Source organism: Falco cherrug, chromosome 9 (assembly GCF_023634085.1).
Source record: "Falco cherrug isolate bFalChe1 chromosome 9, bFalChe1.pri, whole genome shotgun sequence".
NCBI classification, from domain to species: domain Eukaryota; kingdom Metazoa; phylum Chordata; class Aves; order Falconiformes; family Falconidae; genus Falco; species Falco cherrug.
The window spans coordinates 27,544,477-27,571,441 of NC_073705.1; the positions used below are offsets into that span (position 1 = coordinate 27,544,477).

The window sequence follows — 26,965 nt, forward strand, 5'->3', positions numbered from 1 at the left end:
CCTCCTGAATTATTTAGAGGACACATTTCCTGCAGCACCTCCCAGCTTCAGACCACCAGGTCTGTGGGACTGTTTTTACAGGCAAGGAGGCATGGACCCTGAAAAACAAGCTCCCCCAGACAGCAGAAGCAAGCAGGGCATGGCAAATGTCTGCAAGATAGATGGAAGTAGGCAGCGGTCACAAGAGGCAGCAAGGGCAGCAACAATCTGAGAGAACAAGAGGCAAAAGCTGTCAAGAGTTTCAGCTAGAAACACCGGAACCCTTGGTACGGAGATCTTCCTATTCCAGCACCGCCCCACTGCAGCTCCTCTCTACAAGCTCCCAGGAAAACAGGCTCCAAGGTGCACACACGCCAAAGCAGGCAAAGTTTTGTCACATACTGGTGTTCAAGATCCTACATAACCACTGTCATTTTTGAGTGGGTAGCTGTCAATCTCTAGTATGCAGTGAGATAATACCAGCTTTTGACAGACAGAGTCTACATTTAAGATCTAAAATAAACTGCAAGGGTTTTATATAGACAAACTATGAAAAGAAAATGAGTAAAAGATGCATCTGTATCTAAGTGCTCTAAAGAAAATATAGGCCGCCAAAGCTCTTCTCTCCCACTCTCATGTATTATACCACTCAAGACTTACTATTTTAGGATTATTTCTGGTGCACTGACTGGAGAGGATATCCACAAGTCATGTATGCAACTATTCCACAGGCAACCTACCTGTATGGTTGCTTCCACACTCCTCCTTTTTCCTTTCCTCCTTTTCTACTTCCTATTCCTTTCTTCTACCAGCTCTTTGACAAATGTATAAGCTGTATGATGCAGGGAGCATCTTCCACAGTCTTCAAAGCAGGTATGGTATTTTTATTAGCATGTATACAGTTGAAGACTTTCACAGCTACTGTACAGATAATCCTACTAGCCGACCACTGCTCACAGCTGGAATACTGCAACAACCGGAGACCAAAACAAACCTGAGATGTGCTCATATACACTTAGTTCATGTATGGCAGCTCACAGACGAAACAGAGCAACAACTAGCACTTCTATCTATTAAAGGCATTTAAGACAACACGGAAAAAATACTGTTCAATGCAATCCTGCACTTGGCTCCCCAGGGCAATAATGGCCAAACCATAGCCTTGGTGCAGCTGAAGGAGATTTGGGATGGCACTACCAACAGGGAATTACACAGCTATTAAAGTAGATCTGGTGTGCTCAGCACCCTGAAAAGAAGAAGGAAATTTAAAAGGAGGGTAACATCTGTAGCCATAGACAAACTCCTCACCTCCTCCTCCTGCAGAAGCATTGCGAAGTATTTCAATGAACCCCTTCCAGAAGGGACACTCCCCATCTGCACCACCATGACATCAAGCACCATGCAACCCACAGTCTGTGACCTACACTCACAGATCAGCATCTCACTGGCTCAGACCTTCAACAAATGCAAACTACAATCTGTAACTTAAAAGTAATACACCACATCAAATCAGAAGTCACCATATTCCATCTGTGTCCTGCAGAGGATGAAAAAAAGACATCTTGACTCTGCGACAGTAAGATCCTCGTCGTGCATAGGTTGCTTGGCCCAGTATAGTCCTCTCTGAGTGGTGCTCAGAGATCAACGCGCTCCCACATATCAGGGTGGGAGAGGTTTACAGGCATCTACACTGGGGGAGCCAAGAACATCACTGGAGAGCTGAACGGTACACATTGCAGCATAGGCAGGAAAGAATAAAGAGATGAAGAAGAAAGAATCAACTTCACTAAAACCCTTTCCAGGCACGAAGAAAGTAGTAAGCAAGTGGTCACAGCCTACAAAGACAAGGCCTGGTCCCCCTCATCCCAGTTGAAACACACCCCCTCTTCCTTCCATCTATGCAGAGGCTTGCGTCGAACCTCCCCACCACAGCTCCTGCAGGGGAAGACTGGCTCACCTGGCTTGTGCAGCACCACACAAGTCTCATTTACTGCTGACCCAGGTCCTTTGGCTACCTACCCCACGGCCACCCCTCAGCTCATCCCAAACCTCCTCCAGCCCCGTCCCCTCACAGGCCACATTCTCCCCTGTTGCCACCACCGAAAGACACACGCTCCTCCACCCGCAGGCCCCTGCGCACCTGCCAGCTCCAGCCTTTTGCCCTCACCATAACCACCTTCTCCATAACCTCCACTCCACCACCATTAAACATCATTCCTCCATGTCCTGCAGCCACCCTGCCATACAAAGCACCTCCAAGAGGCACTGCCACCCAACCCCTACACCTCTCCATCCCCACGACACACAAGCACCCCCAGACTGAGGGTCTCTGCATCTTCTCCAGCTTTACTTAAGTCAAGGGGGGGTCCCCAACCCTTAAGCGGGCCCCTAAAAGCCTCCTCCCTCAGCCCCAAGAGCCCCAGACACCCCACGCACGCTCCCACCCCTACCAGCCCAGCCTGAACCCCTACCCCAAAGACCACCTCCCTCAGCCCGGAGGGCGCAGCCCCCCCGCTCACACCGCTGCCCCCCCAGGCCTGCGCGCCCCCCACAGCCGGCTCCCACCATAGGGACACGGCCCCCCAGCACGGCGCGACCCCAGACCCCCCCCCAGGCGGGCCCCCCAGGGCAGCCCCTACCTGGGCAGGCTCCACGCTGGCAGGCAGCCCCTCGGGCAGGGCCTGGAACAGCAGCAAGGCCATAGCGGCGCGAAGCCTCCTCGCCATCCCCCCCCACCCCCCGCTCCCCGCCTCCCCAGCCCGACTGCGGCCCGGGACGGGAGCCGAGGGGGCACCCCGCGCCCCGACCCGCCCCAGCCGGCCGTCTATTGGGCAGGCGGCGCACTGCTTGGTTTGTCATTGGCTTAGCGTGCTGTCGCTTAGGGCAGAACCGGGAGGGGCGGGGTCTGCGAGCAGGGAGCTGCCATCTTGAGTGTGGCGCACCGGGCAGGGAGCCTGGGGTAGGACAGGGGCCGCCACATTGTGAGTGGCGGAACTGGCCAGAGAGGGGTGTGAGGGGCTGCACCCCCAGTGCAATGCACCTCCTGTGACAGAGCCGTGCACTGCAAAACCAGGGTTCACAAATACCCTCTGACCTGCTACGGCCTCCCTGACACCCCAATGGCAGCCAGGCTCTCACCCACCATTCACCTGGTCACATCTGGTCACCATGGTCCCCACTCAGCCCCCTCCCCAATGCACCCACATACCCAGCCCTGGGGCACACCGGAGAGCTGGGCATGGAGAGGGTGGTGAAATGGCAGCAGCGGCATAGGGCTGGACTAGAGGCGCCCAGCGGGCAGCCACGCGTTGGCGGTTGGAGGTGGAAGCAGCACAGAGAAGAGGATCTCCCACTGCAGCTGGGTCCCAGGGTGTCCCCACGCAGTGGTCCCCTGCCTGGGCTTGCACCCCCAGGAGAAGTGGGGGCACCAGCACCTGGGGTTAATTCACAGCTCGGAGGAGATGGCCCCTGTTTCTGGGGCAGTGGCAGAGGCTTTCTGCACAGCCGCTCCCAGCACGCCAGGCAGCCTCCACGCTGGATTGCCATGGCGTGGTCTATCAGATGCTCAGATAACATGTTAAGAAAAGCCAGAAAAAAAATAACCAACTTAGCAGTTTATCTCCTGCCCTGGCATTTTTCCATCAGGGCAGTACTTGGGGCACACCTAACCCTGCTGGATTAGCTCCTCCACCCGCCACATGCAGGTGTTAGTTAACCCATTGCATGTGCACCCTGCTTGCTCCCCTCTCTGTAGGCAGGCAGCCCACCAGTGTCCACCAGCCTCTGGGTGAGGAGCAGCGAGCCAAGCCTGCCTGCTGGGGCTGCTGATGGTCAGAGGAGACCCCCAGGCTCCCATGCCTCCCCAGCCTCTCCCCGGGCTCAGCTGCAGCCCAACATGACGACTTTGGGCTGGTTATCATTTGAAGGGAGGTTGTAAACATGCTGGAGGGCTGACATTTTGTCCACACACGGTTACTAAAGGGGCTTTATTCCTGTTTGCAGCTAGCCCTGAAATTATAGGCACAGCAGGGAGAAGGAGGCGAGCACACCAGAGCACAGGACAAGCCCAGATCAGGTGTGACTCATTGCTGGAGAGTAATTAACACTTGCAGCTCTTCCCAAACAGGGATGAGTCCAGCTCTGACTCCTGGCAATTAAGTTTCCTTCCTGTTGCAGCAATGGGAAATGGAGCAGCAGGGCTGGCTGGAGTCACCCTTGGCAGCATAGGGACTTGCTGGCCGCAGCCTGGCTGTGACCCTTCTGCTCCCCAGCAAGACCAAGGCAGGCTGGGGAATTACTGTGGTTTTGGGAAGGGCAGGCAGGCGCTGGCTGCAGCAGTCATCTCCCAGCACCAGAGCAATGTGAGCTGTTGAGATGACTTGAATCCTCCAGGGGATATTCTAGCTACAACCTAGAAACCCAGAAACCCCGCTGAGTTAAACTGTCAGCTGGCACAAATCCAAGTCGATCTGAAGAGGGAATCCACCGCTATAAGCTCAAGGGGGTAAGTCTGGCTTGATGATGGCTTGCCAATCCTCCAAGTCCAGAGCAACTCTCTTCCCCTGGCCAACAGCAATAAACTGCACCACGTGCTGCTTCCCAGGGCAAGGGGAGAACTGCTGTGAGATGGCAATAGCTCTTTAGAGCATCCCCCTGCTCCATCACTTCTCTGGTATGGCTGGGGACAGCAAAAAAGGAGTGAATTACTGAAAAAATTACTGACGCTTTCCCACCGTGGTCCCAGCTTTTGCTTCGGGTGGCTGCTGCCCTGGTATTGTTGGCCACAGAGCCCCCTGCCCTGCTGGGACCCCCACGCGCTGCGAATGCAGGAAGGGTCAAGAGCAAGAGCGTGGCTGTGATGCGCAGGGGAAAGGCAGTTTTAGGGTCCTACAGCACATTGTTTTACAAGCATCGCTCTGCACCCAAACATGCCAGAGGCATGTTGGACCCAAGCACAGCCCAGGCTGCTACAGGTGCCTTTCTGAAAGTGCTCAAAGCAGTTTTGTGTGTAGGGCAAAAGCAGCTTGAGTTAAGGAGCTTAAGAAAAGCCGAAAGAAGTGATGTCTTTTTGTGGCTTCTTTCCACTCCCAACGGGAGTGACATCTGTTTTGTTTCATGTGCTTATCTATTATTTTAATTGCACATTAACAAGAGATCTAATAATGCCCAGGGAACAGATACACAAGTTTGAACATGTTTTTCTACTTTCCGCTGACCTATTAATTATTTCAGAGCTCTTGTGCAGCTTTCTAGCTGTAGCTACATGTGGTTGGAGACATTATCCTCTGCCTGTTGCAGCTTAGGCAGAAGTAAATCCACTGTGGATACAGCTTGGCCCTTCAAGAAGTACGTTTTGGGTTTGGCTGCTTTCTCTGTAGGAGCAGAATGATTAATGCCAGAAAGCCCTTTGGCTGCAGACCCTGTGCCTCCACAGTGGTATGCAGCTGATGTGGGGATGCTGCTGCCGCCAGGGATCTGACATGTATCCCTGGCTGGAGGGATGAGTGTTGACCATCCGCTGGCCCATGGGGCTCTCTGAGCAGCCACATCATATGCTGGTTAGAAACACACTTGTCCCACCAAGGGATGTTCATCAGCAAGCACAGAACCTGGATGCAGCTGGCTGACAGCAGGGTCTTTAGCCCAGGACTTGGGATGAATACTGGGGCTTCTTCCTCCTCCAAAAATGGGCTGCAGCAAACTCAACCTGCTCTTCTTTGGGGTGGGAAAGGCCTCGTGGCAGACCCAAGTTAGCATCATGCAAACCTTGCCTTGCCAAGAAGACAAACAGCACCCATGGGTGTAGGAAGGGTCACCCAGTATCATCCCCCTAGTCCCCCCAAAGGGGTAAGAGTCACTATGATCATGACACTACCACCTCCCTTTGTCACTTGCCTCAAGACTGTTTGTAGCGAGCCCCAAAAAACTCTTGGGGAAGACTGCATGGGATGCCCAAGGGTTTCAGGACTCATGACAGCCCTTGCTGAGCCTCATGGCTCTTTCTCCTTCTCCTGGCCCCAGTGCTGACCCCCACCCTGGTGCCTGGTCAGTCACAGAGCCCACACCTTTCCCTTTCAAGGCAGGCATGACATCCACATCACCAGCCCTGCCCAGGGAATCAGACACGCAGAGACCAGCCAAAAGCAGAACCCACAGCTGTTTTTTAAAAATCACATTTTATTTTTCAACCCTCATCTCTGTTGTTTATATTGCTGCTATTCAGAGCCTGAATTAATGCCTCAACAGCTTTGTGAGTCCTGTGTCTCCTCCTCCCTGTCCAAGGGGGGCCAGAATCAACTGTCCAGCAAAGCTGCAGGTCCTTGATGCTACCATGGGGATGGTGAGATGTGGGACAAGGGTGACGGCTGACTCTCTTGCTCAGGAATGGCTAGATTGAAAAAATTAAAGCTTAAAAACAATTACTTATTTCTCTCCTAGATTGTGGCAATTACAAAGTGGATAAAATCTGAACCTGAAAGCAAGGAAGGCATGGTCCAAACATTGGTCCCTGGACTTTGGAGTGATCCCTGCGCAGAGGGGACAGGTCCCTTCCTGCCTGCCAAGGCATGATCCAGCTCATGGTAAGAGGCCACTGTGGTGGTTTAAGGCAGCAGTATGGTTTGGTTCCTGGTTCAATGGCAGAGCACCTGCTTTCGGAGGTAGGACTGTGATCTGAGCCATGAGGGAGAGAGCCTGGCGCCTTGCGGGCTCAAGCCCAGTGACCATGTGAAGTTCAGACAGGCTGGGCAGATCCTCCTGCGCTGGGCAAAAGGCACGGGAAGTGCAGCCACTGCCCAGAGCAAGAGGGACATGGGGAGGCAGGGACACAGCCAGCAGCACGTGGCAGGAGGCTCAGGACAAGGCAAAGTGCTGCAAGCTGGGCAGAGAGCCAGATCCTGCCTCTCCAGAGGAAGGAGGCAGCTGAGCTGGGGGGCAGATCTGGCTGGACCATGCTTCTGAGCCCGGCTCAGGGGATGTAGAGCTGCTGGTGACAGAAGGCTGGAGGGGTGCAACGGCTTCTGAGGTAGTTTCCATTCACAGTCCCTTGTTAAAGTAGACGTATGGCACTTTGTCCCCATGCTTGGCCACGATACTGTCACGCAGTTCCAGCTCGAGGTCAGTCAATGCAAGGGAGCTGTGGGGAAAAGGGATAGACAATGAGACCCACGATCCTCCTCCCTGAGGACCAGTCAGGCCACCCTCCCTCCCCATTGCCATTCAAGGTCCCCTGCAGTCCTATGAATCTTGCAGGCTCATGTCAAGACCCACCACCCATCCCTGGCATCCACCACTCCCAGTGCTGGGGGGCAGAGAGCTGTCCATGAGGCTGGGGGTCCCACTGGTCCCAGCACAGAGCAGGGGAGGCACATGCCCTCCTGCTGCCTGAGGCACCGGCATGTACAGACAGGCGCTGCCTCAGGTTGAAGGGTGGGTGCCCGTTATGCTTCTGCTGGGACAGGCAGACAAGAGCTAGGAGGAAAAAGGCTCCCGAGGTCCCGTGCAGGAGAGGGAAGTAGTGGGACAGGTACCATCTCTGTGGGAACAGGGCGCAGGCTGCTGGTACCATGAACAGGAGGCTGTAGGACAGAGAAGAGACAAACATTAGTGTTGGGGATGACAGCCTGTTTGCCCCCTGGCCGCAGGGACCTCAGCCCAAGATATGCTGCTCACACCGCAAGACTCCCAATAACCAGGGAAAGCCCAGGCTGAAAGGCAAGCAGCTTTGCAATCCCCTGCCAGGAAAGAGGCCTTTTTTTCAAGCACCCCTCAGAGCAGCGCTCCAGGTACCAGGTACCCACAGGCACTCGAGCAGTGAGATACTTACAAGCCCCCACAGAGCAGCACCTGCAGAGGCCCATGGAGAACCCGGATCCGCTGTAAGGGAAGAGCCAGGATTGAGTCCCCAGCCTGGCCACAAGCCCTGCTCACAGGGTGAAGAGGCTTCTCCCCTCAACAGGGCTGAATGCCCAGTATCTCTGGGGTGCCCCTGACCCCTGCCACACTCCTACAGCCTCTCTGTATCACTTGAGAGACCTCTGGTATACCAGTGACTCAAACAGGAAAAAAGCAAGCAGGCTCTGCAACCCCTCATTTCATCCCCAGCATCTCAGCAGTGGGGGAACTACAGGACCCACTGGAAAACCATGGCAGGAGAAACATGGGCTCACCTGCATGAATGGGAATTTCTCCAGTCGCTCCATGATGATGGGCAAAATAACTGGGAGGAGAGAAAAGGTCAGAGCTGCCCTGCAAGCCAGCCTATAGAGCTGCCCCAGCAGGACCTCCCTCCTGGAGGCCATGGCTATGGCTAGCTGTGCTGGGGGCCACTGGGTATTTGCTTATGGCAGGGACCTGGCACGGGACCCCATCCATCCATCACTGGGGCAGTATGATCCATGCTCCTTGTGCTCCCATCCCTCCTGCCAAGCTTGTGGCATGGCAAGGATCTCATGATGGCACGGGGATGCTGGGCTGCAGGATGAGGGCCCAGGGCCAGAGAGCATGAGAAGTGTCCTTGTGGAGCCCAGCTGCCAGGGGAGCACACCACATTCCCCACTGGCTCTGGGTTGGGATGAGGAGGGCTGGGGGCTTGGGGGGACTCTGATGGGAATCACAGGATGGGGAGACCAGCTCCATCAGTGACATGTGACCAAATGCCACCTGGGATGCAGGGCCACCCTCCCTCTTCTTCCTGGGGGAAACAGAAACAGGGGACGGCGAGGCGGTGGGTCCCAGGGGAGCCCCTGGTCTGGCCACCAACCCTCCTGCCCTGTACTCACTCATGCCTGGTGCTGCCATGGTGATCCTAGAGACCACAACCTGTGCGATGCCCTTTACTGCCGCCCTCTGCAAGCAACAGCAACAGGTGAGCCTCTGCCACGCCATGCCCCAACCTGGCCCCCCACCTCCAGACTCACCCTGGAGTGGCCGAGCTCATTGTTGTCCCCATCTGTCACTGTGACTCCATTGATGATCTCCCTGGAGGGGACAGGCAGCTGTAAGTGCGGGCCAGGATGGTCAGGGAAGTGTGAGGACACAGCAACGGGGTGAAGGGGTGCCAAGGGGTCCCCCCGTGCTGTGCTGGCACAGCAGCTGCAGCTGCCCCCCGCCCTGGCCCTAGGGCATGGGGCTCCGGGGTCCTCAGCCCAGCCGATGCTGCCATCTTCAGGGCATGGCTGCGAACGGGGTCCAGCCGTTCGGGGGGACAGACACCCGCCTGGGACCTGCAGCAGAGCCAGGGGACAGTCCCCCCACACAGCACCACAGCTCCCTGTGCCGTGACCTGTGGGGGACCCCGAGCAGCAGGACTCTAGAGGGCTCCAGTGCCAGGACATCGTGGACTGGGGCTCTCCCATGGGCACACACAGAAGACCTTTGAATTCGAGGGATCTTCCAACCCAAACCCCAGAACAGCTATCCTCAGCCCAAAATCCCCCTCCTGCTCTGGGCAGAGGCTGAGCCACCCCACCCAGCACCCTCCCTGAGACCTGGCACCACGAACATGCAGACCCCGGCCCACCTCCCTCCTGTTCCTCCCCCCTACCCCTGGGATGGGAAACCACAGCAGGGCAGCCAGGCAGTCCAGGAGACCGACTGCCACCAGCTCACCTTTGGAGGGAGCTGGGTCCCTCGAGCACCCCAGCCACGAGTGGCACTTACTGTTGCCGCATCATGGGGATATTGACACAGTTGGCAGCAGCCACGGCCGCAAAGGGGACCCAGCGGGCCAGCAAGGGGGGGGCTCGCTGCAGGAGACAGGCTGATGTCAGTGAGGGAGGGCAGGATGCGGCCAGCTGCCCCACCTGGCCTTGTCCTGGCGTACCTTGGTGTAGAGGTTGAGCCCTACCGCGGTGGCCAGTGCTGTACCAGTGGCTGTGAAGTAAGCCACCCCGATTTGCCTGGACAGTGATTTTCAAAGAATGGAGAGAACAGAAACACCAACTCTGACTTGATCCTGTTCCTTCAGTGCCCAAGACGGGGCAAGGGTGATCTAAGGGACCCAACACAGAGGGTCCCCATCCTGTGTGGGAGCTGCTCACCTCAGCGTGATGGGGGAGGCAGCGTTGCGGTTGGTGTAGTTGACGAGGGCATTGAAGGACTGATTCACCCACTGCCAGAAAACCACTGCAGGCACCGTCCTGCAGAAAGAAGGGACCAGGAAAACGCTCAAAGGTCATCACAGATGCCTGGCCTGTGCCCACGGCCAGGATGGGCTTGGCAGGGGGACAGGCAAGATGCCCTCAATACACATGTCATGGTGTCTCCCAAGGGAAACTGAGACACTGCAGCAAAGCCACAAGCCAGTGGCAAAGCTGGGAAATGACCCTAGGAATCCTGGCTGCCACAGACTTCGAGGGGCACACAAGGGGGCCCAGCCCTGCAGGGTGCTGGGCCAGTGGTGGGAGACCCAGCGCTCAGCAAGGCGACAGCTATCTTGCTGGGCTGAGATCAGCCTTTGTCAAAGGAAGCAACAAGGAAAGAGCACATGGGGACAGAGGCAGCTCTGGGTTGACCAGGGTGCCTGCACTCTTCAGGGACACTGAGGTGGGGTGAGAGGGGACACGGGGACATGTGAATCTGAGCAAGCTTTGGGATGCAGGAAGGTGGACATGGATTGAGAAGAGGGTGACCCATCAGCACTGGGAGATCCCCAATTCAGACAGGACCTCACCAACAACCGGCAAACCAGTACAGCAAACAGGGATGGGATGGGGATTCACTGGGAAAGGCAGTGTCTATCTGACACAGCCTCTGTGCTGGGGACGGGATTGCACACCACCCCCCCAGCAGCCATTTCAGAAGGGAACTGCAGGGAGCTGTCGGCATGGGCTGGGGATGCTGCAGCAGGCTGGCCTGGGGGCACATTTGCTCCTTGGTTTCAGGGGCCGTTATGGTCCATGGAGCAAGAGTGCTGGCCACACAGGACGTGGCTGTGTTAATCATTACAGGGGCTCCACGAAGAGCTAAGCTGAGCTCAGGGTAAAGCAAGACCATGCCCAGCCATGTCAGGGGCCAGGAGGACCCGTGATGCTTCCACCACAGGCTGAGCGCTGGGGACAGGGCACAGGGACATAGGGCTATGGGCTATGGGATGCAGGCAGGCACAGCAGCCATGGACATACCTCAGGCAGCAGCCAGCCCCAGAGGAGGCAGGCTGGCCATGCCCTGGCCACTAGGGATTCTTCAAGGGGTTAAGGACCATCAGGGCTGCACCCCAAACCCAGCATCCCCAAGAGCTCACCGGTAGAACTGGAGCATGCAGCCGGTGATGGCCATGCCCCCTGGCACCTGGAAGGACATCCTCCCAATGAGGTTCATCTTCTCGCCGCTGTCAGGGTGGAAGGCTGAGTCGTACAGCTTCTTGGCATAGAGCAGCTGCTCCTGGCTGCTTCCTGGAGGCACCAGCCCAGCCCTGCAAGCCCAGAGCCCGTCAAGGGCAGCCACACAGACCCGCCGGCACCTGGCACCACTGGGGCATGGAGCCCCAGACACCAAACATTAAAGGCAGGTGAAACATCTCCCACAAGGAAACTTGTCCCAGCTTGAGGCTTCCAGGAGAAGCCTGGGAAACTCCCCCAAAACCACCTCTGACGGATGTTACGTCCCAGCATGCCTGCTTGGGAATGACTGCCTCCATCCTCCTGTGGCCCTGCAGAGTGGCTGGGTACAGCCACAGGGATGGCACCTGCCCCAGCTGTATCCCTGTCCCTCACCTGCAGCCTTCCACCAGTGCCTTGGCCCGGTCCAGCTCTTCCTCTGGCACCAGCACCGTCCGCGGGTCAGTGATGTTGAGGAAATGCTTCAGGCGCCCCACAAAAGTGCTCTGGTCCCAGCGTGGGGCGTCGATGTTGAAACCAAGGGGAACGGTGGCCATTTTGGTGTGGGTCTGGGCAGGAGGAGAAGGTGGCTCAGGAAGATCCTGCCTCACTTGCCCGTTAAGTGTGGGCCTGCCACAGCCACAGGAGCAGTTAACTGGGTGAGAGCTGTGGGAGGTTTATATTTAACGGGAAAGTTGGACTTTCAGCAGCCTTGAGGCCGGGAGCTTCCTGCACCCCTGCTGCCAGCTGAACACTGCAGCGAGGCTGTGCCTGCACACACTGCCCTGCTTGCACAGGGTCCCCCCACTTGTGCTGCCCCTCCCCAGCACCTGGCACCCCCTCCTCGGGCTGAGACCATGCTGCACAGCACTGTGACACCCAGCCTGGCCCCTCCACTGGGCTGCACAGCACAGCCCTGTGAGTGCTCCCCGCTGGGGCGTTGCACTGCGCCCCCCACTGGTGCGCACACAGCATGGCACTGCATCCCCTCATGTCCCGTGTCCCCCCCAGTGGCACCACATGCCCCCACGGCAGCACGCTGCAGCCTCCCATGCCTGCACTGCATGTGCCCCTGAACACCGCCTGCACCCTCCTGTGACAGCACTGCATAACTGCAGTTATAACCGATAACTGTGGCCCCACACCGCACCCTCCCACGGCACCAGGGCAGCACCGCACTGCATGCCCTCCGTAACATGGCCGGCTCACCTCCGCAACAGTCATGCTCTCCCTCACGCCACTACACTGCATCCCCCGTGGTACCACACTACATGTTTCCCATAGCAGTACATAGCCCTGCACTGCTGCGGCACTGCACTGCATGCTCCCCGTGGTGCTACACTGTGTGCCACCCTGTGCATGGCATGGCATTGCTGCCCTGCAAGCTGCGCTGCCCTGCATGCTGCCGTGCCTTGCATAGGGCCCTGCGCTGCCCGCGGCCCGCAGCATTGACAGCGCCCTCGCAGCATGGCACTGCCCCCTGCCCTGCCCTGCCCTGCGGCGCGGCACACCCCCGCCCCGCCCCGCCCCGCGCGCCCCCATGTGGCCCTACCTGCAGCCCCCAGACCCCTGGCGCACCACCTCCCGCCCACGTGGCTTCTACCTGCCCCCAGGCTCCGACACGTGGCCACCCTCAGCCAATCACAGAGGCCCGAGCAGCCGCGCCCATCTCACCCCGGCAGCGCGGCCCCTTGTGCGCATGCGTAGGTTAGGGGGCGGGGCTAGCTGCGGGCGGGGGCGCCGGGCTCCGCCCTTCCCGCTTGCCGTCGGCACGTTCCGTACGTACGGCGGGAAGCGCTGACGCTGTACGTAGCGGCGGCGTGTGTGTGACGCAGTTGCCCATGGTAACCCCGGAGCCGCGTAGAGGATGGTGAGTGGGGCCGGGGGTGCGGGGCCCGCGGCGGGTGGCGAGGGGTGGGCGGTGGGGCGGTGGGCCAGCCGGCCCGCCGATCCGGGCCGTGCCGTGCCGTGCCGTGCCGTGCCGGGCGGGACCTGAGCCCGGGGGAAGCCTGGGCCCGGCGGGCAGCGGAGGGCCGGCGGCGCCCACCTGAGGGGCCTGGCAGGCCTGCGGTCGCGGGCGCTCGCCGCGGGGGAACCTGAAGCAAGGGGATCCGGGGCATCCACCCGGGGGTCTGGCGGGGCTTGGGCCATGGGGCCGGAGTGCCCGGTCGGGGTTCGTGGCGGGCGCTCGGGCAGGCCTGGGACCATAAGAGCTGGTGACACCCACCCCACCCGGGAGATCTGGTGGGCCTGGGATCACCGGGACTGGGGCTGCCCACCCGGGGGGAGCACGGCGGCCTCGGGCAGCGGGCACCTGGTAGAGCAAGGCCGTCCAGTAAGGCACGGGGGCCTGGGTCTGGGGGGAGTGGGGGGCACCCAGCCAAAGGGATGCCGCTAGGGCTGTGAACAGTGTAAATTTGGGATCTCCAGCTGCGGGAGACCCTGGCTGGGGCTGGGTCCTGGCAGGAGCTGGAGGCTCTGGGGGACCTGCAGAAGGGGGTTGAGTTGAGTCCTGGCAGGGACTGGAAGGCTGGAGGATGCTATGGAGGGGCCTTTGCTGGGATGGGGTCAGCCTGCCTGGAGTTCAGTCAAGGTGTGAAAGTCATGATGAAGGGTTGGGTGTTTGGGAGGGCTGGTGAGCAGTATGACAGTGGCCCACTTGGCCTGAGCAATGGAGGATCCTGTGAGGATGGAGGATAGCGTTTAGGGGTTCACTGTGGAGAGTCTGTGAGCATCTGTGACTGTGAAAGGACACTGGACAACCCAGCTAAGCTGGAAGGGGGCTATCCTGGGACTTGGATCCTGGCTACATGAGCTGGGGGAGCTACAGGAGAGCTTGCTGAGATGGAAGGCTGATTGTTGATAAACAGCCTTAGAAGGGATGTTCAGTCGTGGCAGTGAAGGCCTGGATGAAGGGGTCAGGTGTTCAGGATGGACAGGACTGAGGCTCAGTGCTCAGGGGCTGAAAGAAGCCTGCCATTTGGGTGGGATGAACAGTCTGATGAGTGAGTCACTGGGGAAAATCCAGTCAGCGTTGGCTGGCTGAGATAGTTTGCTGGGATGTTGTGTGCTCTGGGGGTTTCTGCCAGGGGCTGGAGAGATGAGGAACAGTCTAGGTTGAACAGAAGAGATACGAATGCATTGTGGGCAGGGCTGGAAGTAGACTTCTGTTGCTGATGAGAGAAAGAGAGGACCCAGGGAGGAAAGAAGTGTTCAACGGGAGAAATGAGCCCTTTGAGAGGGAGCAACCTCGACTGAAGGGAGGAATTAGGTCTTGGGTGCAGTGAAGGATCTGGCTGGGGTGGGTGGCAATGCTGGGAGATAGGTGAGGTGGTGGGGCTGTAGTGTAGTCTGAATCAAGGATGAGCTAAAGCTGAATGATACGCTAAGGTGTAGGACACAACTTGGGTTCAGATGTACTTGGGGTAGTAAAAGTGGGATGCTGGCAGAGTCCAGCAAGGACTGGGAGGAAGGGTTGGGGCTGGGGTGAGAGGTGGTAAGAGAGAGCTGTGGTAGGTTGGGGAGTTGCTGCTGAGGATACAGATTGTGCAGAGAGCACAGGCAGAAGGAAATAGCAATGGACAAAGAGCTTTCCCAAGGGTGAAGCCATGTTTTGTCCAGGAGCCCTGTGGACACAAGCTGGATTCATGCAAGTGGACAACACAGGAGGAGGTGTAAGCAAGAGCAGCAAAAGCATCTTCCTCATCTTCACTGGGTTAATTCTGGCTGCATCCCAGCTGCTGAGGCACAGAGGAAGAGGTTGAGATGAGGGCTGTGGGATCTGCTCTATTTTAGATCAGTTGATGATGGAGCATGCCACACCAGACCCCGAAGCCATCACAGGGGGACATCTGCTGTAAAGATGAGGGCAGCTGCCTCCAGCAGTGCAGTGCTTTGTGGGACACATTTGGCCTGCAGCTGCTGCTGGCCAAATCTGCTCTTCTGCCTTGTGATGTCCTGATAAGCTGGTGTAGTCTGGGATCTGGCCGCTGTTACCCAAGCGCTTTGTGTGTGAAGAAGGCGAACTGGGTGTTTTCCAGTGTTCATGTTATTTGATACAACATTTTATTGCCTCTTTGTCTCTTTTCCATTTCTGGGAGTTGTTTTTTGAATTGCAGACTCTCAGGCAGGGTGGGTGGCACTTTGGGGTGCCTGGTGGACTGGCTGCGCTGGGCAAAGGACTGCAGAGCACTGTACTGTCTCTCTAGATTCTCAACTTTCACTAAAACAGAATAATCCTTAGTAGCAGAAACTCTGAAACAACAGCAAATATATCCAAGGCAGCTATGGCAGCCTGGGGGTGTGGGTCAGCAGTCAGAAATGATCCAGACAGCTTGATATAACAATTTACTGCTTGTCATCTGAGCCATGGTAGCTGCCCGTGAGCATGTTTCTGGCATGTTACAATTGCATTGAGTTCTTAAACCCCCTTCAACAACTGCTTGCTCCAACTCCAGTGATAAGAGGGTTAATGCTGAGGTTTAATTTATTTCAGTGTTCATCCAAGTGAGTAAGTACAGAGGGGAAGTGTCTCCTTCTGCAGAGCATACCAGCATTTCTCACAGCTGTGGGGCAGGGGTGGTGGAAGGTCGTAGGTGGAGCACAAGAGGGAAAGATGAGCCAACCATAAAACTGCATAGCATGAGGGATGGATAGCACTGAAGTCTTTGGTGCTGTTAGGCAGCATCTGTGGTGGGAGCCCAGCAAGGGCAAAGGGAGGCTGCTACATGAAAGGGTATGCTGCTTTCCAAAGCTTAGGAAATGCTGTGTGAAGCAATGCTTGTGGCTTCCTCGTCACTGTAATAACAATCTTTACTGAATGAGATGGTATGTTATTGACAGATGGTGGGGCCAGAGGATGGCCAGTGTTTTTGTAAAGCCATTGATCAAAGATGACATCACTGTGTTAAAACTGGGGTTGTCAAAGCATGGCCCTGTTTTACAGTTGAGGAAACAGAGTCACAGAGTGCCTGGCTGATACCAGGCAGATCTGCTGGAGAAGATGAAATACAAGCAGAGCTAAATGCATAGTCAGGCATCTTTCTCCTGGTCTTGAGTTCATGTTTCTAGCAAAAGCAGCATCTATCTATTGCCTTCTGTAGGTGTATCTAGTACCCAGAATTTCTTTTGTCCCTTGCTGTTTGGCAGTAAGGCTCTATTTAAAATGGCTCTGTTAACAAAAAATGCTTTCAAGAACTTTAATAATGCTGTGCTGCTTTAGTTTCCCAGTACAGTTACGTGTCATGTTTTTTGTTTATTTTACTGATTGCTGAGATGTTGATATGAGAAACTACCTGCAGACAGGACAGTATGCCAGCAGCTGGCCAAGACTTTCAAGGTTTGAAATGAGGCAAAGACTGCTGGCATTATTTGGTGCTGAGCATCAGCTCTTTCTTTGCACAGGGCAAAACACTTCCTTCAAACTTGCTAAAACCAGAGGAGTTTGATTTTAATTAGGAAAGGAGGATTCATGCTGGTATTGGTTAATATACCAAACCAGAAAGTGCTGTGCAACCTCTTTGACAGAAAACTAAGTTTGTAGGTTTGAGCTGGAAAAACTCTGTAGGTGACTCGACTCTGTTAAATTTTGGATTTCAGTGCAGGAAAGAAAATCTGCATTGAATGACACCATATGGTGGAGACATGCAGCAAGCAAATGATTTTTTGGGAGTTTTGCCAGAGTAAGAAGTATTGAATAAACTGTGCTCAATAGATTAATTTACTTCGGTTGTATTTTGAAAAAGACTGGGTGATTTTATGACCATTAGTGACATTTGCAGTTCTGCAGCCGAAGATAAAGGTAATCAAACATGATTCTTTAGGGCACTAGCTAATCAGTGCAGTTGTCAGGAAGGGCTCCCCTCCTCCAGCTCTGTGTGTACAGGATTGCACCCTGGATGACAAATGTAGCCTCAAATACCCACTGCTGAAGACAGGATGTTTGGCTCAACTAAGCCCCTTGTCCTTCCCTGTGTCAGCTTTTCCTTCTTGACTTTCTGAAACCGTTATGTGCACCCTCCAAGTTTATCTTACTCTTTACAAATTGTGAATGGCTACCATAATGCTTAATTAAAAGTAAATTGTGGGCCAGAGCTGCACTAGGTGCTGTGCAGGCAGAACACGGAGATGTTCCCATGCTGTGGAAATAATGTTCGGTCTGTCTGAGGTGAGAGATAACCAAGTGATATGAGTAAGGAGAGTCCAAGACAGGTTCAAACTTGGCATGTTTGCTTCCTAAACTTCATCAAGGATTGTAGGTGTGGCAGGAAGGAATTAGCAAGAGAATTATGGGGTGGTTTTATGGACGTTTTACAAAGTTTCTCCCACGGTTGTAGGAAAGGCACAAAGGTTTGGGAATAGAGTTCGGCAGTGCTGGGAATGGCATCGTGAGCCACGGGGAGCCAGGAGCCATCACCTCCATGGCAGATGCGCTTGGCTGGGAAGGGCCTTGAGGGTGAAGACAAGTGACTTGTGGTTGCAGTAGTGGGGAAGAGGGCATCTGTGCAGGGTGTGTGTGGAAATGGGGGAGATGTGGTCGCAGTGGCAGGCTGAGATGCTGAGCTTTGTGGCTGTATTGCATCTCAGTGAGTTGATTTGATTCTAGCTAAATATCCACATCTAGTAGATAAGCAATTGCTAGTGACTGAGGGTGGTTTTATTTTAAATTCATTATCTGAGCTTTGTGGCTAATAAAGTTAAACAGAATACATTTACTTCTCTTTCCTAATAGGAATCAACTGCTCTGCAGCAGCTTGTGGGCCATGCTTTATCCATGCCCTGTGTATCCAGCCCTCAGTTACAAAGGGAAATTGTCCTTTCCATTATGGCTTTATATTGCCAATCTGATACAATATTTAAACAGATTATCTCAATGCTCTGTTTGTCCCAAGCCAATTTTTGCGTTGGCCTATAAAGTGAATCTTCCTTTCAGCGGCTTCTGTGGTACAGGATGTAGTTACATGCATCAACTAGTTCAAAAGACCCATATACAGCATGGATTTAAAGCTGAATAAACCCACAAAACCCTTAGCTAAGACTATAAATGTCACTGTGTTTTTATATATGTCTGTATTTTTTTTTAAGAGAATAGGATTACTGCATGCAGCTATAACTGAAAGTCCTTTGATAATTCAGTGGGTATTTTAAACCTAGCAATGATACACTTTCATAAAACCACACATCCCAGTTTTCTGAAGGATGCTAATAAGATGGTTAGCTTTGCTTTCATGTTCAATGTGTTTATGAGTGCTCTTGCCCATTTAGTTGCATCTCTGAATTTAATGCCCCACTCTGATTTCATAGTAATTGTCAGGAGTCTTTTTTTTTTTGTTGGGGTTTTTTTTTTTTTATGTACCCGCTCACTCTCTGGAAAATTCAGTCTCCTTATTGCTGACCCCATCAGTCTGTCTCCTCATGGTGCTTGTAAAGAAAACCCTCTCCGCCAAGGGCAAAGATGTTTTTAAACAAGCCAATCTGATATAAAACATAGTTTGCTTAACCCCGAGGTGACCAAGAAGTGGTTGCTGGCTGAGTATGCCCAGCCTTGAGTCTCTCTGTATGGCTGCCCTTCTCCAAAGGCTGCACGCGCTGCCATGCTGTGCTGTTCATTATCTGAACAGCATCTGCAGTTCCCTTCTCCGTTACAGATGCCGCAGTCTGCTTACTTTCGTGAAAATGATACACTGCCCTTATACTCTTGTGAGTTGTCTCTGCAGCTCCTCAGCCAGCTAAAGTCTCCATGTTCCTGCTCGAGACTTGTCCTGCTCCTCATCCTGGACACCCCAGTGAGTGAGTACGGCTGGCCTGGCTGCCGTGTGGGCATCCTGGGCATCTACCTCCTCACTGCAGGTTAAGTCCTAGAATCAAGATGTTTGCTGTCCCACTTCAAAGGCCTGCTCCTCTGCTGTTGCTTCTGAGCATCCCCTTTGCACCAGATTTTCCCATTTCATGGCTTTCTAGCTGACATCTGCCACCAGTAACAAGGGGTTGCTTTCTGACTGTCGTCAGCTCAAGTTAGTTTCAGTGTTGAGTTTGCGAGCAGAGAAGTGCTCGTCCATCAGTGTGTGTGCAGTAAAGGCAGCTTGTCCCTCATAGTGGTGGCATGAAGCAGGGAACTTGGCTACGTTATTTTTTCAAGTCTACTAAGCTGTCAGGGAACACTTTCTGTCTTCCTAGCCAGTGTGCTCATAAGACCAATTAAAAAAAAATATCAAAAAACCTGTTAGAAACACACCTGTGCATGGCTTCCCTTAATCTTAAATCTTCACTAAATACAGGGAGAATGCTAAGTGCAAATTTTAAATACTATTTACAAAATAGTAACAATCCTAATAATACTATTATTTGGCTCTTGATTTAAGTTGTGTATACAGACGACCATGTAACCTATGCCGGCAGCTACTGAAATAAAGTCCACTTCTGTATGTTGGCTTGCTTGTCTTCCAGCCTTTTAAATCAGCTTACTTTATACCTTAGAGAATACTTTTATTTCTATATATATCCTCTCTTCTATTGGCTACCCCAGATAATCCTGTGATCAGCCATGCAGCAGTGTCACTTGAGTAGAATATGGAACGATGCTGATCGTTTTCTCATAGGCTGTCATACTAGCCCAGAAATAGCATCCATCTACAATGGAAGAAGCTCTATTAACATTTACAACTGTTCCTCTTCCCGACCCCTGAGAATTGCTCCGTGGTAGATAAGCAATACTTTGTAATACATTTCTCTGTGCTCAGTGTTTTGGAGTTGAATTCTGAAATATAAAGGCTCCTAATCCTGATCTGCTCTGGGATACACTGCTCTGCTCTTAGCAAGTGGTGCTGTGAATAGGATTAACATTTCAACAGCTTCTTTTTTTAACTGTGAGCAATAAACTAAAATAATAGGGCCTGATTCAGAGCTCTCTGAAGTCAGCAGTAGTACTTTGGCTGGTGTGTGTTGGCTTTGGGTCAGGCCCATAAGAATGGGAAGTTCATTATTTCCCTGGAAAGGAGGGAGAATGTGTGAATTTTAGAGCTTCTGCTCCTGTGGGGTCTGTCCACATCAAGCTGAAATCCATGGGTTTACAAGCCAACAAACACAACTGTAAATTTGACTGCAGGTGAAAAGAAAATGTGGTGTTAGTCATGCAGTTAAAACTTGTGGTTTTTAATGATGTCAAGGGCACTTAGGACATGCACGTAAACAAGTAAGCATTAGAGGTATTTCTGTTGCTGTTCTTTTTCTCTCCTCTCAGACGTGTGGAAGTGCAGACTGTCATCGGGGCAGAACATGGGTTGGGCACTGCGGCTGGGGAGATGAGCTGTTGGGTTGGGAGGGCTTGCAGCAACTGGCTGCAGTGAACACAGCCCTTCAAATTCATTAGCTATGGGCCTGTGGGCAAGAGCCAGCTGTGAGCATCTGGCCCTCGGGGCTCAGCACGTGATGTTACAGGCCTGTACACTTCAACTAAAAGCAGTTTGGGGATTTGCTGTGTGCATGCACTGTGCAGGCATGGCACCCTCTACCAAGCAGAGCTCATGCCGGATAAAACAGCTCTTGAGTGGGGCCTTGATTCCCAGTTTTTTACCAGCCTGTTTATGAAATAGGTGATACTCTTGAGTCTGCTTTTTGGGCTCTAAGACTAGCTTTGTTGTTCTTGCGTGAGCTCTCAATTTCTGAACCTCTGCTTTCCACAGTGCTTTCTAAAAGCACAGCAAAGTAGCAGTCCTGCAGCTTTCTACAGATATTCTTCAATCCCAGTTTTACTAAGTTCCTTCTCTTCTGCCTGTTTCTTACACATTGTGCATGTATTTTGAGCTGTGTCTGGTAATTAAATGGAAAACCAGTAAATTACTTGCAGATTGAAAATGCTTAGAGGGGTGGATCAAATCTCGCATGCATTTGAATCTCCGTGTGTTTTCATCCTGCATTATTAAAAGCTCTGGCATTGTGACCTGTAGCACTGTATCCTTCCCAAAATGCTCCCCACCTCGGAGCAGCCTGATGAGCAGTCGAAAGTGGTGGTTTCCAAATGGCTGAGGTGGGGCTCTCCAGGAGTCAGCAGAAGGGCACTGCTACAGACAGGGGACACATTGCAGCAGTGACAGTTGTACCGTGTCCTGCAGATCTTTATCTTGAGGACAAGTTTCTGATTGCCGTGATCTGAAGGGTATTGGGAGCAACCTTCATGGCTCAAATAGTCCTTGGCTCCCAGCAGGAATATTTAGAGGGTGTAGTTCCTTGTAGCCACAAAGCACTTCATGATATTTAACTGATTCACCCTTGCAGGTCAACAGGAAGCATTGTCTCCATTTTGCAAATGGGAGAACAAAAAAGCTTGAGAGATGGGCCCCAGCGGGCCCAGGTTCGTGCTGATATTTGAACTTTGTTCCTGGCTCTGGGTCTTCATGGACTTCAACATGGGAGTTGTCTGGGAGAGACTGAGTAGGAGTCCTGAGGGCTCCAGAAAGGGCTGTAGGCAGAAAAAGGCTGCTCTCCTGGATTTGCTCAGGCAAATTAGTTGCAACAGCATCTGTGTCCCCAGGCTGGGTCTCAGTGTGATGTGTGCTGCTCAGGCTCTGGGAGCGGTCCCTGCCAAGCAGGGGAATGGAGAGCAGTATGGCAAAGTGTCCAAGAGCGCCCAGGGAGTCGTGGACTCTCTGTCTGCTCCTGTGCCCTTGGCTGCAACTGCCCCTCTCCTGAGGGCTGGGCAGCGAGAGACAGGTGGAAGCAGGGTGATTTGTTTGTCTCTGTTACATGCCAGGATCCCAAATATTTTCCTAGCCATTTTAGAGAGGTTGCAGGTCTTGGAGCAGTGGCACTGACAAAAGCTTGGGTGTGCTGCTGTAACGTGCGCAGTTGTAAATGAGCTGACCTGCATATTCTGTTTCCTAATCCTGAGTGATACTGTCAGCTCAGAGAGCTGAGCCTGGCTAATGACTGAAATCCACTGTGCTTTTCTTAGCAAGGATGTGTGGTGATCTGAGATAGTTGTTAAGTGCTACATCCTGAGATTCAGAACTGCACGTGCCCCATGGGTCCAGCATGTTTTAGACAGATAAACGGGGTTTGAGATGATCAGGGAGTTACTATGAAAAGAACTGATGTCAGGTACATAGTAACCTGCAGTTAACTAGGAGGGAGATTAAATTAATGGGGCTTTCCCTCTGATAAAGATAATGAAGAGCTCGCAAGGACGTGGTTTGCAGCTCCTACACATGATATGCATAGGCACTGTCCTCCTGGCCCAGGGAATGCCAAACAGCTGTGTGACAAAAGCAGTGCAGCCAGTGGTGCACCCCACTGAGCAACATTTGTGCTGTCTGAGACCTCATTGATACTCTCAGAGATGAAGGAAAATAGGGGCAAGGGGGAGGAGTAGAAGGGGAAATGGAAATAGGGACTGCAGGAAGGCTTTCACGGTGTTCTGGGGTCCACTGCCATACAGAACCCATTTCAGGGGAGGAGGGCATGGCATGGTGGGGGGACAGGCTCAGGTGGGGAGATAACAGCTTCGATCTCTCTTCTGGATTTAGGGTTTACTGTCAATCCTGCGTAAACTGAAAAGCACCCCAGACCAGGAGGTGAGAATTCTCCTCTTGGGACTGGATAATGCAGGCAAGACCACACTCCTGAAACAGCTGGCATCAGAGGACATCAGCCACATCACACCAACACAGGTGAGGAAGGCCTTTCCCTGCCCTTGCAGTTCTTGTGGTCCCACCTGCCTTACTATACAAAGCACTAATGATTCAGCAGTGTGTTTTAGTAGAAGAGGGAGCAACTGGATCCTAGTGCACCATTAAGTGTGTGTATTTTCTGCGTAAGGGGAGGCTCTCTGAAGGAGCCAGAGCTGTCAGGTAGTGCAAAAGTGGATGAATGACATGGAGTTCTGCACAAGGCTTTTGTATCATGCTGGGGTTGCACACATGAGACTTCGTTCCTGTTGTCCTTGCCAAACAGGGAACGGTGCAGCATTGGGCAAGCTCCTGTCTCTTTGCATCTTTCACCCAGCCAGTGCCAAGGGTCCTGCATATTCCAGCACTCCCTCTCTGGTGCCTCGGGGCTGGGGAGAGGGATGTCTCCCATCAGCACTGCAGCATCGCTCCTGTGTTGACCAGAGGAGGTTGCTAGAGAGCTGTGGGATGATGCATCCCCCTACCCCATAGCCGCCTCCCAAGGCTTCCAGCCCTGACACCCCAATTCCAAGCCCCAGTCCCCTGGGTGGTGTGGCAGCACATTGCCAGCCCACGCCACATCCTGTTTTTCTACTTGAATGCACTTTCAATTGGTGCTCTAATTGATGAAATGGACCCTTCAGACATGCAGCTGTTGCTCTTTTAAGCCTGGCATTAGCTGTGTCGTGTCGAATTGAGCTGAGACCTGTGGCTTCGTGTTAGCTGGGACTCTCTACTCGGCTTTCACAAGCTCAATCTTGCTTCTCACAGCACCCTTGTTTTCTCCTTATCTGTACCTCTTCCTGCATCCACCCTGCTGAGCCTTCCCAGGGCACTAACTGCATCATATGTCTCTGTAGCCACGACAGTGTCAACCTGTGACCCAAGAACACTGGCAAACTGATGGTTTGGCGGCTGTGTTCAATTTCTCCAGGGACTCTCCCACAGCTGATCCGTCTTTGTAGCGGCCCAGCCCATCTCACTGCACGTTGCAGGCATGGGATATATAAGGTGTTAGTGTCTGTCTATGAACGTGCTCCAGCCATTCGGGTTTATGCTCTGTGTGGCTTTGTTTCTGCTCTTCCCAGGGCTTCAACATCAAAAGTGTACAGTCTCAAGGCTTCAAGCTGAACGTATGGGACATAGGCGGACAGAGGAAGATCAGGCCGTACTGGAGAAACTATTTTGAAAACACTGATATCCTTGTGAGTATTGGCTGCAGTTGAATGCTGTGTTCATGCAATGGCTTTCCAAGGTCTCAGCCAGAAATTCAGGAACAAGTAATGTAATGTCCCAGTCCTCAGCAACACCATTGCCATTGTAACAGGGGTTATTATGAGTGAAATGGCAAGATTGGTTGGGTGCAGCAAGAAAAATACAGTGATGTTTGGAGAAATCATTCAGTTGTATGTTTTTACTTTCACAGAATGGTGCTGGTTATAGCCAGTTCCTTTCATCTCAGTCTCCTTCAAATGAAACATTAATAACTTGTATTTTACCTATCTGTAGCTCCTTTCACTGTAGACTCTGAAGGCCTGTCGTGGGCATTGGTGACTTAAGCCTCATGCGTAGAGGTAGGTCAGTATGGTGCCTTTATTTTCTAGTTGGGGAAACTGAGGCACAGCAGAATTAAATGCTGTGGCTGGCATCAGATAGGAAAGCTTCTAGCTGAGGGACACAGAGAGATCCCTTGTCTTTTCTTTTGCATCTTTAATCATAAGAATGTTCTTTAATGTTTTTGACAACTTAGCTGTAATTACCTTCCAATTAGCTGCAGATGAGTACAGTTATATTTACAGTGCAGGACCTTTGTGTTTCCATGCCAGAGCATGTTACCCTGGGACCGTCCAAGTGCTGTCCTGACTACTTTCAAAGATCACCTTTAACATGCAGCCACGTGTGCCAGGATGAAGGCAGGCTGGGGGCTCCAGGCCTCTCCCCAACCCAAGCAATGTTGTCTGTGGGAAGAGAAAAGGCAAGGTCTGCAGGGCTCCCGTGGGAAAGCGGGAAGCTCTCTCAGAAAGACGCCCTTCCTCCCTCCTGTCACACACACATACTTACTAATGTGTCAGGAGCTTCAGTGCACTTCCACAGAAGGAACAGCGCAACTATGAATAGGCCTCTTTACTCCAAGGCTCGTGTCAGGGTCCTGAAGTGCCTGACTGCGCCTGCAGGTTTAGAAAACATTGTCCAAATGAAGCTGTTATTTAAGTGGGACTAATGAGCCCGCAGTCATCTCTTTTGCAGATCCTCCTATTTCAGCCTGAATTTGGAATCTGATGTTTGGGAGCAGCCACCACAGCATAAACCTGGTTGGTTGCTTTTGCAAAGAGTAATGATGAGATCTTCCTAGGGGAGAGGTCTGCGTTTGAGAAACTAGCAGGACACACTTCATGTGCTCCTCTGTGGCCATTGAGAAGGGGGACATGGCATGGCTGTGAGGTGACTGTGCCCATTGAGTCCAAGCTCTGCAGCTGTGTGTGGTGGAGAGGCGGTAGGTGTGTAGATCAAAGTCAACACTGCAAAGTAGCAGCTCAGTCTTTGCCCACTATGGCAGGTGCTCAGGTTGCAGAGACTGTGCAACCACAAAACAGTATCTGGAAGACTTTGCTGGCAAGAGTAATGAGCTACACCAGCCTGCAGGCTTCCACCCTTCCCAGTGTGTGCTGCATGGGAGGTACAGGAATAAAGGTGAATTTGAAGACTGAAGGAGATGAAGGCAGTTGTTTTCCTTGCTCTCTTCCCACCCCAGTTAAAGCAATGTACAAAGAAAACCCTTCTTTTCATACGAGTAAGAAAATGGGTAGATAGAAGCAGAATCAGTTTGGTGGACGCAGCGGTGTGAATTCAGAGGGAGTAACTGGTGCGCAGGTGGAGCTGAGCCCCACTGCTTGCACTCTGTGCGGACACCCAGTCCCAGACTGGGAACTGTCACTTCGTTAGTGCAGTGCTTTGCTATGTCCATATACACCAAAACCAGGATCAAGTATATGCTGATGACTCTCTCTGCCTTCTGCCAGCCCTCACCCCTGCTTTAGTCAGTAATTTTACCCTCTGACAAACCTGGTGCAGGTTGTGCATCTGTAAATTGAGCCAACTTATCCCTCATGTTATTTCTTCATCCAGTCCCACCACTTGCAATTTCTGCCCAACCCACTTACTCCAGGTTTTGTTTTGGCATGTTGCTGAAAGGAGGCACCCAACTTTATGGGAATTTCTTTCTCAAGCTCTGTTTCTCCGACATGGTGTACTCAATGTCTGTTCAAAGTGGCAAACCGTGCTGCTGAGCACCACAGCCAGAAACAGGCTCTTGCATGGCCCTGGCCGTAGGACAAAGTTGGAGAGGAGATACACTACATTTCCCAGGACCCCCTGTTTCTGTATTCTCCTAAATTGTATTGTACAAAGCAGAAAGGACCCTCTAAAGAGCATTAAAAAGCAGGAAGTGATTGCAAATTCAAATCCATGCAGGTGCCTTTGAATGAGAGCTTGGTCTTGCATCACACACCTGTGATATTTGGAAGCTTAACCCAGGCAAATAAGGTGTGGATATCTCGCTGATTGCATATTCAGACAGGCACCTGCAGCTATTTGGCACAGTGCTTTCTGGTTTGGAAGTAGGCACTCCACACATACTTTACCTTGTCTGCGCTGTGCTTTTGTGGCTTTTGCCCCGAGCACTGTTGTCTCCAATTCTCATCTTGCAAAACAGCTCCTTAGCAAGGAACAAACGGAGCAGTGCAGGAGAAAGCCTGTCTGGTTGGGACACAGCTGTTCCTTGCCAGTTAGAGAAGCACCGTAATGTGGGAGGTGCTGCGCCGGGCTACTGCATTCAGGTGTTGCTATGTCCTGATGTCCTGAAGGAGGACGGATGACAGTCTGGTTTCACCCCAGTTCACAACCGCCAGACTTGCAGCTTCTTCCTTTCTTCCGGTTGTGTTTCTAACCCCAGATGGGATGCACTGGGTGGATGCTCAGGAGGGGTGGAGAGGACGGGCATAGCTGATA

At 53.0% G+C, this 26,965-nt stretch overlaps 3 protein-coding genes across 9 annotated transcripts in view; 1 reads left to right on the forward strand and 2 right to left on the reverse strand.

Moving 5' to 3' along the window:
* Window positions 1-2,724, reverse strand: part of WBP1L (WW domain binding protein 1 like) — a 65,568-nt gene extending 62,844 nt beyond the window's left edge. The window contains exon 1 of one of the 2 annotated variants that reach the window (XM_055720632.1): window positions 2,619-2,724. In XM_055720632.1, the coding sequence (XP_055576607.1) occupies window positions 2,619-2,705 (87 nt within the window). In that variant the 5' untranslated portion in view covers window positions 2,706-2,724. The remainder of the gene's footprint in view (window positions 1-2,618) is intronic. The other variant, XM_055720633.1, reaches the window with a different exon arrangement.
* A 3,412-nt stretch (window positions 2,725-6,136) lies between these two features.
* On the reverse strand, window positions 6,137-12,975 carry SFXN2 (sideroflexin 2). 4 transcript variants are annotated; one of them, XM_055721139.1, is made up of 12 exons: window positions 12,850-12,975; window positions 11,694-11,866; window positions 11,222-11,392; window positions 10,020-10,118; window positions 9,803-9,878; window positions 9,640-9,725; window positions 8,898-8,958; window positions 8,760-8,826; window positions 8,148-8,197; window positions 7,805-7,854; window positions 7,509-7,556; window positions 6,137-7,114 (listed from the first exon to the last, which is right to left on the reverse strand). In XM_055721139.1, the coding sequence occupies exons 2-12, from the start codon at window positions 11,852-11,854 to the stop codon at window positions 7,015-7,017; spliced, it is 969 nt and encodes a 322-aa protein (XP_055577114.1). In that variant the 5' UTR covers window positions 11,855-11,866; window positions 12,850-12,975; the 3' UTR covers window positions 6,137-7,014. The 4 variants fall into 4 exon arrangements, with proteins under 4 accessions (XP_055577114.1, XP_055577115.1, XP_027658331.2 ...); XM_055721140.1 differs by having other exon boundaries at window positions 12,901-12,968; XM_027802530.2 differs by lacking the exon at window positions 12,850-12,975 and adding an exon at window positions 12,507-12,645.
* Window positions 12,976-13,020: 45 nt separating this feature from the next.
* Window positions 13,021-26,965, forward strand: part of ARL3 (ADP ribosylation factor like GTPase 3) — a 30,589-nt gene continuing 16,644 nt past the window's right edge. For 2 of the 3 annotated variants that reach the window (XM_055719698.1, XM_055719697.1), the window contains exons 1-3: window positions 13,021-13,167; window positions 22,817-22,960; window positions 24,046-24,162. In XM_055719698.1, the coding sequence (XP_055575673.1) occupies window positions 13,165-13,167; window positions 22,817-22,960; window positions 24,046-24,162 (264 nt within the window). In that variant the 5' untranslated portion in view covers window positions 13,021-13,164. The remainder of the gene's footprint in view (window positions 13,168-22,816; window positions 22,961-24,045; window positions 24,163-26,965) is intronic. The other variant, XM_055719699.1, reaches the window with a different exon arrangement.